Source organism: Gymnoscopelus braueri, assembly GCF_963280865.1.
Source record: "Gymnoscopelus braueri genome assembly, chromosome: 2".
Lineage (NCBI taxonomy): Eukaryota > Metazoa > Chordata > Actinopteri > Myctophiformes > Myctophidae > Gymnoscopelus > Gymnoscopelus braueri.
The window spans coordinates 59,144,194-59,154,787 of NC_137604.1; the positions used below are offsets into that span (position 1 = coordinate 59,144,194).

At 45.0% G+C, this 10,594-nt stretch overlaps 2 protein-coding genes across 2 annotated transcripts in view; one reads left to right on the forward strand and one right to left on the reverse strand.

Moving 5' to 3' along the window:
- Nucleotides 1-231: 231 nt before the first annotated feature.
- Nucleotides 232-5,254, forward strand: LOC308099653 (transforming protein RhoA-like; the record flags this gene model as incomplete). The annotated part of the gene is made up of 2 exons (XM_080448389.1): nucleotides 232-425; nucleotides 4,975-5,254. The coding sequence occupies 2 exons, from the start codon at nucleotides 232-234 to the stop codon at nucleotides 5,252-5,254; spliced, it is 474 nt and encodes a 157-aa protein (XP_080304515.1).
- A 1,835-nt stretch (nucleotides 5,255-7,089) lies between these two features.
- Nucleotides 7,090-10,594, reverse strand: part of LOC308076335 (F-box/LRR-repeat protein 18-like) — a 41,547-nt gene continuing 38,042 nt past the window's right edge. The window contains exons 8-9 of the mRNA XM_080416572.1: nucleotides 9,920-10,138; nucleotides 7,090-8,812 (exon numbers count right to left, since the gene is read on the reverse strand). Of these exons, the coding sequence (XP_080272698.1) occupies nucleotides 8,635-8,812; nucleotides 9,920-10,138 (397 nt within the window). The 3' untranslated portion in view covers nucleotides 7,090-8,634. The remainder of the gene's footprint in view (nucleotides 8,813-9,919; nucleotides 10,139-10,594) is intronic.

Genomic DNA, 10,594 nt, shown 5'->3' on the forward strand with positions numbered 1-10,594 from the left:
GATCTCCATATATGGGCATAAAAGGGACACAGACTGACAGACGGGTTCCATGTGTGGGTATACTGATGACTGAGGAACTCCATATTTGGGCATGGCTGACATCATAGTGACGATGACGCGAGCACAGAGGAAGCTCAACTATAAAACCAGCCCACCCAACAGTGTGAGGTCAGTGAAAAATAATTAATGTTTCACTAGTGTTTGCACCATAACCATTCTGCATCGTACGCTATGACTGCAATTAGGAAGAAGCTGGTGGTAGTGGGAGATGGAGCCTGTGGCAAGACGTGTCTACTCATTGTGTTCATTAAGGACCACTTCCCGGAGCACTATGTGCCTACGGTGTTTGAGACCTACGCCACTGACATCGAAGTGGACAAGAAACAGATCGAGCTACTGCTTTGGGACACCGCCGGTCAAGAGGCATACGACAGACTTTGATTGATTGATTGAAATTTTTATTAGGCAAAAGAATGTAAAACAACACAGTTACATTTATAATGCTTTTGTCTAAAAGGTCCGGCCAAAAAAGTCCTTGCGGACTTGTTTCCGTTGGGGTCCTTGAATTAATTTCATAGACATATATAGTAGCAACCAAACAGTTCAAAAATCAACATGAAAATACAGATAATACAGAAAAAATACAACTATGTACCAAAAAAAAGGAGCATGAAAAAATAACGATTATATACAAAAAATGCATGAGGAAATACAAAATATGTACAAAAAAGAGGAGGGGGGGGGGGGTCGTCTGTCTACAGGGAAACTGGTACTATCTCCTCTTTCGGCCTCCAGAAAGATGAGTTTTTAGGGCTGTTTTGAATGAGCCCAACGAACTGCATTTTTTGAGGGATGGGGTTAGACTATTCCATTCCTTGGTGGCTGTGCTATAGAAGGAGAATTTGCCCATGTTTGTTTTATGGGTGGGTGGTACCAGATTGTTGTTTACGCTCCCTCTAGTTTCGTGGCTGTGGGTGTCACTAACTTTTTCGAGGTATTTATACAGATATGCGGGTATAGGGGGCATTTCGGGCAAATCTGCATTTACAATTTTGAAGACCAGACCCATTTTTAGTTGTTTAACCCTGTCTTCCACCCTGAGCCAGCCTAGGCTGGCAAAGTGAGTGGGAGAGAGGTGGGTCATGGGCCCCAGTCCGAGAAGTAGTCGGATCAGTTTGTTTTGGGAGGTTTGAAGCTTAGTCTGCAGTGACACTGAGGTGTTAGAGTACCAAGAGGAGCTAGCATAGTCAAAAAGGGGCTGAATCAGGGCCCCCGAGAGGGTCCTGAGGGCCTGAGGGTTGACAAAAGAGGAAACTCTGCCCATAAATCTGGTTCTCTGGTTTACTCCTTTGACCACCTTTGTTGCCATGCTTTCACCTGACAGGTATTTGTCAAGAATACATCCCAAATAGGTAATCTCTTCTTTGCTAGTGATGATTGTGTCATCGACTATGACCTTGAAGTCATCTACCTTCATTTTACTGAGGGAATGTTTGGTCCCAAATAGGATGGATTCAGTTTTCCCAAGGTGTAGTGACAGTTTGTTATCGGTAAGCCAGGTACGGATTTTTGAGAGTTCAGAGCTGAGAGCTTCCTCAACTTGCAACTTGTCCTCACCCGAGATCAGGAGTGCCGAGTCATCAGCGAACAGGAACAGTTTGCAGTTACAGGCAGCATTCATGTCGTTAATGTATAGAAGGAACAGTAATGGCCCTAGAATGCTGCCTTGAGGAACCCCGCAGCTCACCGGGAGGGATGAGGACATGGTTCCGTTGATGTCAACCACTTGTTCTCTACCCTCCAAGTAAGATCTCATCCAATTTAGTGATGTGCAATCAAAACCAATCGCCCTCAGCTTATCAAGTAGAATTGCGTGGTTTACAGTGTCAAACGCCTTTTGGAGGTCCAGCATGACCATGCCACAGTATTTGCCCGAGTCTACCTCACGTTTGATGTAGTCGGTCAAATATAGTAGGCATGTGTCAGTGGAGTGGGATGTTCTGAAGCCCGATTGGAATTCAAACAACAGTTTGCGCTCACTGAGGTAGCTGTTGATTTGTTCTTGGATTGATCGCTCTATAACCTTTGAGATGGAACAAAGGATGGAAACAGGCCTATAGTTGCCAGGATCTAGTTTGCTTCCTTTTTTAAATAGAGGGATTACTCTTGCCAACTTGAATTCTTGTGGGACGTGACACTGACTGATGGATAAGTTTGTAATGTGGGCTACTATGGGAGCAATGGAGACCGCTGCGTCTCTGAGGAATCTGGTGGGGATGTTGTCAAGGCCGGTGGCCTTGTTTGGCTTTAGGGCGAGGAGTTTGTTTTGCACATCAACAGTCAATACAGGTTTGAAAAAGAAGGAATCTTTTTTAGCCCCTAGTTTCTCATAGTGAGCTTGAATGTGGTCGGGGCCAAACAGACCTGAATGCTGAGGGAGTTTGCTTACCAACTGGGTTGCAACTGTGGTGAAGAAACTGTTAAAACAGTCCGCTACCAATTGCTTGTCGGTAGTGAGCGAGCCACTTGAAATAATGCAAATGTTTGTAGATTTTGTCTGAATTTTTCCGTTGCAGCCTAATTGTTTTAGTGCCTCCCACAGTTTTTGTGGGTGGCTTTTGTTTGCCTCTATGTTCTCATTTAAGAAATTCTTTTTGGCATTTCTGATCAATTTAGTAACTACATTTCGTAGATTTCTGCACTTTTCAAGTAGCTGCTCACTTTTGTTTTTCCTGAACTCTGAGTAGCTTTTGTTCCTGAGTTTGATGGCATTCAAAATGTCACCCTTCATCCAAGGTTCTGTGCTAGCTTTGACCCTCACCACCTTTGTGGGTGCGATGTTATCAAGTACACACAAAAAAGCTTTTTTGAAACAGGACCAGGACTCCTCCACAGAGGTGCAATTTAGGACATGGGACCAGTCCATTTTTCCAAGAGCTGTTGTTAGAAGATCACTTGAGTAGTGTTTCATAGACCTGCAGCTGATTGTCCTGTGACAATAAGCCCCAGGTCTGTGAATCTTCCGAGTGCAGAAAATGATATTGTGATCACTTAAGCTACACTCAATCACCCCGCTCCTGGAAATTCTGGATTGGTCCGTTGTCAACACTAGGTCTATGATTGATTGAGAAGCAGTGCCTACCCTTGTAAAATGCTTTATCAGCTGGGTAAAGCTGTGCAGGTCACAGAACTTTCTGAGGGACTTAAAGGTGGCTGAGTCTTTCTTCAGAACACAGGTGTTAAAGTCACCAATTAGTACCGTCTCAGAGTTTCCTAAACTCGCCACATGATCCTCAATCAAGTCATAAAAAGCATTTTGCTCTGGGGGTCTGTAGATGGCGCCAATTATCAGTGGTTTTGCATGTGGGTATAACATTTTGACCCAGACCGATTCAGTGGGGTTGTTATCCATATCTGGGATCACATCGTAAATAATGTCTGATCTCACATAGATGCAAACCCCACCCCCAGAGAGATTTCTGTCTTTCCTGATGACATTGTAGCCCTTTATTTCAATCTCAAAGTCCTTGATGGATTTATCCAACTTAGTTTCTGAGATTGAAATAATGTCTACCTTGCCACTTCCAAACATGGATCTCAGCTCAGACATTTTTTCAGAGTTTTTAAGACTGTTAACATTCAAGTGAACAATGTGGGTACCTCTAGTCGAAAAGAGCGCATCCATGTCCTCAGTTGAATAGTAACCATTGTCCTTCACAGGCTCTGGGGGGTCGGTGGGGGGGGTCGGAGGTGTGGGTGGGGGAGGGGGGGACTTTGTGATGTCCGCGGGGGGGGTGTGGAGGTGATTTGAGGCCGCAAATCCTTCCTTAGATCTGCCGTGGGGGTGGGGGAGGGGGAGGGGGGGTGGTGGATGTGGGGGAGGGGTGGTGTGGGGAAACCCTTGTGTCGACCTCGGCCAAATTCCTCCAGGCAAAGGACTGTTTGGGAAAAAGGGAAACTCTCTGTTTCCACGATCCCACAGGGGAAAACCCTGTAGATGTCCAGTGACCGCTTGGAAAACAGGGAAAGGAACTCCGTTTCCCAGCATACCTCTCGGTGGGATACTATGCGGTTGTCCTGGTATCGTCTGGTGGTGGTGGTGGTGGTGGAGGAGGGTGAGGGGGGGTGGGGGAGGGGGGAAGCTGTTGTCCCGCGTCGACGTCAAGCGGTGGTGCCAGGAGACGGTAGAAACAGGGGAAAAAACACTGTTTTCTTGAGCTTCTCTCTGGGAGATATCCTGCTGTTGTCTTGGGCCCGTGTGGCGCATGAGGAAATCCTCATTATGACGCTGCTGTTGGGGAAGCCCTTGACTCGTCATCGGCCACATTCTTTCAGACGGTGGTCTGCTTGAGAATGTAGGTCCTGGAGCCAGCACGCACGTTAACCGGGACAAATAATCCATCCTTGTTTCTCCAGCTGTTTGCTGGGGTTCGTTCTTATCAGGTGAGGTGGGCCGTTGCCAAACAAAGTTATTTGTCTGCATGTTGTGGTCCGGACCTTTTCGGGCACTTCCGTCGCGTTGGAAATCAGCTGTGAAGTTGCTTAAGCCATTGAAGTTTTGATCATAGTGAGTCTCCGTGCTCTTCACGGTCGGTGGGCCGGGATTAGGGTGTACGTTTCCCGACAACAATAAACTCAACCAAATAATCTTTCTTACTGTAAAGCCGTCGAGCTGGATTGGTGTCCTTTTCCGTGTTTGTACCGATTTACTCACGCCGAACACTTTAAAAAGTAACGACGTCGCGTCTTGCGGTAAATCTCAGTTTTCACTCGCTCTCCGTTGAAGCTGCACATTGTGGGATTCAATAAAGATTAATCCTTGCAATATAGCAGCGTAGAACAGCACCAGAATGTTGCTGGCAGTGATGATTCTTTTGAGGCGAAGATGTTGTTTTCGTCTTTGAAGAATAGAGCGCGGGGTAGAATCCAGGAGCGGATATAAGGTGCGACCGTCCTCGGTGAAAGCCATCTCAGGTTTGTGAGACTACGTCCTCTTTCCTACCCGGATACCGATGTCGTCCTTATGTGCTTCTCCTTCGACAGTCCGCCGAGTCTCGTGAACATCCTAGAGAAGTGGGCCCCGAAGGTCAAACACTTCTGCCCTACTGTTCCCGTTGTCTTGGTGGGGAATAAAAAGGACCTGCTCGACGACGAGTACACCCGCAGGGAGCTGGCCAGAATGAAGCAGGAACCTGTGACACCGGAGCAGGGGCGTGAGGTGGCAAACAGCATCGGTGCCTTTGGATACATGTAGTGCTCTTCCAAAACAAAGGAGGGTGTGAGGGAGGTTTTTGAGATGGCCACCAGGGCGGCCATCTCAAAACCTCGACGACGGGTAAAAAGGAAAAGCAATGCATGTGTTCCACTGTAAATGGGGGAATGAGACCTGCTTCCAGCATGGGGGTCGAGGGTGTAAGTGGGGGAGGGTGGGAAGATAAGGTTAAATCCCCCCACTCCCCCAACCCACCCACAAAAACCTTTTTACTAAAGGTAATGTCTTAAGCGCATTAACCCTGGCTTCCCTGTTTTGGGCATGGCATTAATTTACAAAATAGCAAACAGATCTACATATTGTAACTGTATTGTGGATCTTGTGTTTGTGTAAGTTTATTTAATTGTATGTAATATATTTTTGTCTTGTTTTTGGTTATTTTGTAAAAAATAAAATAAATATATTGGAATTTATTGCAGCCATTGTCTTTTGTCTTTAAAAGATTTTAAATATACAGAATGTACTGCCATGTGTGTGTATGGGGGGGAAGAAGAGGAATATTTTTTGTCAAAACAGAAATCAATAAACATAAGAAAATCGACAGCTTGTAGATGGACCATTTTCGCTATCACACATTGCACCGCCGATCCGACATGTCTGAGTCATAGTGTTGGTGGCTTTGTCAGAGTACCCGTTTGCCCGTGTCCCTTTTATGCCCATATATGGAGATCATTGATGTCATCAGTATATATGCCCATACCCTGTATATTGGCATGCCCATATATGGGCACATTGTTTGGATCGGCGGTTCTGGACAACTGTGACAACGTGGTCCGCCCGCCGCTCACACCTATGTTGCAACGCCGATCCGACCGATATGCCCATATATGGAGGTCCCTGATGTCATCAGTGTATGCCCATATATAGGCATGGCCCCTTTTGTCCCTTTTATGCCCATAGATGGAGATCCCTGACGTCATCAGTATATGCCCATATCGCTATGCGGACCCTCACACCTGCAGACATCGTTCAGACAGATCTTTTCACTTAAAAACGTTTCAGGATGACAATTCAGTTCAAGTTCTAGAGACACAATCTCAATATTTTAAACTATATAATCTCAACATGGCCATGAAAAGGCTTTCCAATGATGTAAACAACCATCAAAAACAAAAATTGCAGCTCGGCATAGATGGAGGAACAGCAGCAATATTTAAGGCAAACACAAATGAAAAATGAGAAAGACATTTAAATAAATCATATCAATCTTCCTATCATTGTGAAGCAGAATTCACCAAGCGTTGGATTGTTCACCCACTAATAGGGAACGTGAGCTGGGTTTAGACTGTCGTGAGACAGGTTAGTTTTACCCTACTGATGATGTGTTGTTGCAATAGCAATCCCACTCAGTACGAGAGGAACAGCGGGTTCAGACATTTGCCCATAATATGCAGATCCCTGATGTCATCAGTATATCGGTATGCCCATATATGGGCATGCCCCCTTTTGTGCCCATATATGGAGCTGACTGATATGTTTGCGCCTGATGCCATAACACATTGACGTGAGGTTAGACAACACACTCCATATGTGGGCGTAGCCACATTGGGAAGTCCTTATATGGTACTGGCTGAGTCATGGTCTGGGTCATGGTCTGGCTGAGTCATGGTACGATGAATCCCTTCATCGGATTCATCGTACAACTAGACCCTTATTGGGGTCCTCTGAAGCAGTACAGTACACTTCCCTCACCTACCTGTAGCTATACGTATAGTGGGTCTCTGTAATGTTTATGATGGACCACCATGACAGACAAAGTATCAAACACCAGTTTTAAGGGGTTTATTACAACATTCACATACTGTACACTATAGACAGAAATCACACAGTGGATCCCATTTTACTAGCCTGGAATCCAGACCCATTCGCCTGCTTGATTCCCATAGCTGCACGTTCCTCCGCTCGCACCCGATTTTGATAAGGGAGACGCTCTTGGGCTGGTACGTTATTTATCTAACTCAAGACGACGGCCAGACGGAGCATTACTCGTTTTAAACTTACAGTATAGGCCCCGTTCAGACGACAACAGTCTCTAGAGAAAACACGGCGAAATAAACTATCACACGTTTAGACAGCAACAGCGTTTTCGGTGGTTTGAAAACGAAAAAAAGTTAAACCCCCTTCCAGAGTGGAAATCTTTGAAAATGCCCCGCCTCGGATCTCCATGTAAACAGGCAATATGGGGGACGAATGCAATTACATTAAGTAAACATACAGCTGTAATAGGAAGTAGAACGGAAGTGGTTCTACACATGTGTGACTGGTGTATTTGACAGCACGCCACCTAGCCACCTGGCACACTACAGCGTTTTTCAATCACTGTTGTGTCTCTGTGTAAACGCAGAATAAAAAGTGAGAACGTAACGGCACTTTGTCGTTTTCTGTTCTGATCGTTACCGATGTAAACGTGACCTTAAACAGTACATTAAAATATGTATCTGAAAACATTTGAGGTGAAAAAAAAGCCTCTATCTCTCCTGACGAGAGACAAACGGCTGCGCTGGTGCGCTCAGCATGTGTCTTTAGATCCCATAGTCCTAAGTGGATGGGGGCGCGGTCGGTTGCTACTGGTTGCATGGTTGGTTTGTTACTTTTCAGGATTCAAATTCAAAAACATCAAAAGTAGCAGATCAACAAGCTCAAAACGCACCGCTTCGCGCCTCGTTTTGAGCTTGTAGATCTGCTACTTTCGATGCTTTTGTGTAACGCTGTAGTACAATCACCTGAGGGTGTTAATTTACGGGGAAAAAAACACAAAAAGTTGAAATATGGAGATAAGAGGTTTCTGCCCGACAGCAACGACTTACAAATGACCAATATTTGTACAAACCCCTGAGGTCAAAGGTTCATACACTATTCAGACCTAGACTAATGTTTGAATAATATGGGGGATGTGGGAGTAGGAATCCCGGAACTGGAATCAGAATGTCAATGTCAAGATTAGGGATGGGACGATAATCGTTACCGTTTATCGTGATAAAAAAAACACTCATATCGTGGGGATTTTAATTTATCGTGAACTTGTCTTCCGTCATACACCATGATGAATTAGCTTTTGTTGAGCTGCAAATTCAGTACCACTTAAACCCTCTATACTTTGATAAAACTGACCTGTAAAGAGCGCATTTGGTGCGCTCTGATTTCACTCTACACAAATCGATTTGCCAATAATAGCAGATCTTCAAGCTCAAAACGCGTCGTGAACTTGTACATCGGCTAGTTTTGGCGAACGTTCCCCCCCCAGAATAAGGGATGCTGGGGGTTCACAAAAGTGCCCTTTTAAGTTTTAAGCATTTTTTGGCAATTATTTTTGCAACAATAATCGTGACATCGTGTCATTTTCCTAACGGTCCCGTCGCTAGTCACCGTGGTGCTAGCCGAGCAGTAGCAGCGGTTGGGGGCGGAGCTTGGGCCACGCGGCTCTGGAACAGCGTGATGTGGTCCAGCAGAGTGAGCGGGATGTCTCTGATGACCAGAGGCAGGTCTTCGTGCTGCAGCGGATAGATGACCACGCTGAGCGCTGCCCGCTCTGCCGAGAACCTGGAGGAGGACACAGGAAGGAAGGAAACACACAAGCAGAGAGACCTCGATCAGCGTTGTCGGATTTTTGGCGAGAGAAATAAAGCAACCAGGAGGTCTATGAAAACAAGCCCAAAAGAAGAGACTATTATAGGCCTCATGAGCACTTTAAACCTACTGTATATCCATCAGATATTGGTTTACTTTAAAGGTTTAAATATACAAGCTCACGGCGTGTCTCTTCGTGCCGCGCAATGAGCTTGTAGATCTGCTATTTTTGAAAAATCTTGGAAGATTGGAATCTTGGAAGATTTTGTAAAATATACATATTTTACATATTTAAACATTTAAACAAATCTTTGCTTCTGGGGGTCCCTGGCACAAACTCTTTTCAGATGGGGGTCCACGGCCAAATACACATCAATTTGGGGGTCTTTGACTTGCAAAGGTTTGAGAACCACTGATATAAAAGACACTGGTGTCTTTAAAACCTCATAGGAAGAGGAGAAAAACTGTGAATCACCAATTATTTATTTTTTGGAGGTGGGGGGGGGTTGATATTTAATAATAAACTAAATCGATTCATCTGATTAACCACTTAAGCCCTATTTTATTCAAACAAAATTCGCACAACAGTGTATAACTAGTGTCGTGCAAAAAATTGTGAAAATAGCCACCTTGTAGATCGGGAATTTTCGCAATTATTTGGAAGTGTTTGAGGAAAATCGATGATTTTATTCAAATCCATATATCGTCTCGATCAGGTGGAAACCTCATATGCCCAAAACTGTTAATTTTCAGGATAAAAAAAATAATAGCAAAAGCAGCAGATCTACATAGACATGTCGCTTCGCGCCACGTTTCGAGCCTGTAGATCTGCTACTTTTGATACTTTTGTGTGATGCTGTAGTATGATCAAGTAGGACAGTATTTTATGGAAAAAAACTCAAAAGGTTAAAACATGGAGGTTTTCTGCCCCGACAACAAAAACAAATTGTTTATAATTGATCAAATCAATTCATTCGATCAACCGTTGCACACCCTTATTCCCAACATCCCTGACAACCGAAACCAACCAACCAACACACACACACACACACACACACACACACACACACACTCACTGACCTGTCCAGTAACACTCTCTGTAGTGTGCGACACGCCGCCAGCGTCCCGCCCATGAACATGTGGCACACTGTGACGGCGTGGCAGCGCGAAATGAAGGTTTCCGTGGCGATGGGGTCAAAGGTGCCGCTGCGCGACACCACGCAGACGCGCTGCAGCTGAGGGCAACACGAGAGGGCTTCGAAGAACGCCGCGTTGGCGTTCAGGTGTGGCTGCTCCAACCTACACACCACACACACACACACACACACACACACACACACACACAGGTTTGTATTACTATACTCGTAAGCAGTGGTGGAAAAAGTACTCAACTTCTGTACTTAAAGTAATACTAGGTCACTTTTTCAATAAAACTAAAGTTACATTCTATATCTTTTGTGAGTGGCAAATGTTTCACAACACCCACTCCATGAATTTCACCCCCGAAAGCCTTTTATTTATATATTTTCTATTGAACGCTGTCAGGGGCGCCTTTCCCGCGAAAATGACGTCATCCGGCCGGAAAATGCACCGGTTTCCTGTTTGGCCAGGAACTACCGCACCGGTTTCCTGTTTGGCCAGGAACTACCGCGCTAATAACAAAAAGGAAACTCAAGCTGTTTTTAAGAGATTGTATGGTTTGAAGATCGAAAAACAACAGAAAAAGAAAACACAGCTCACGGTAACTAAAGCTCC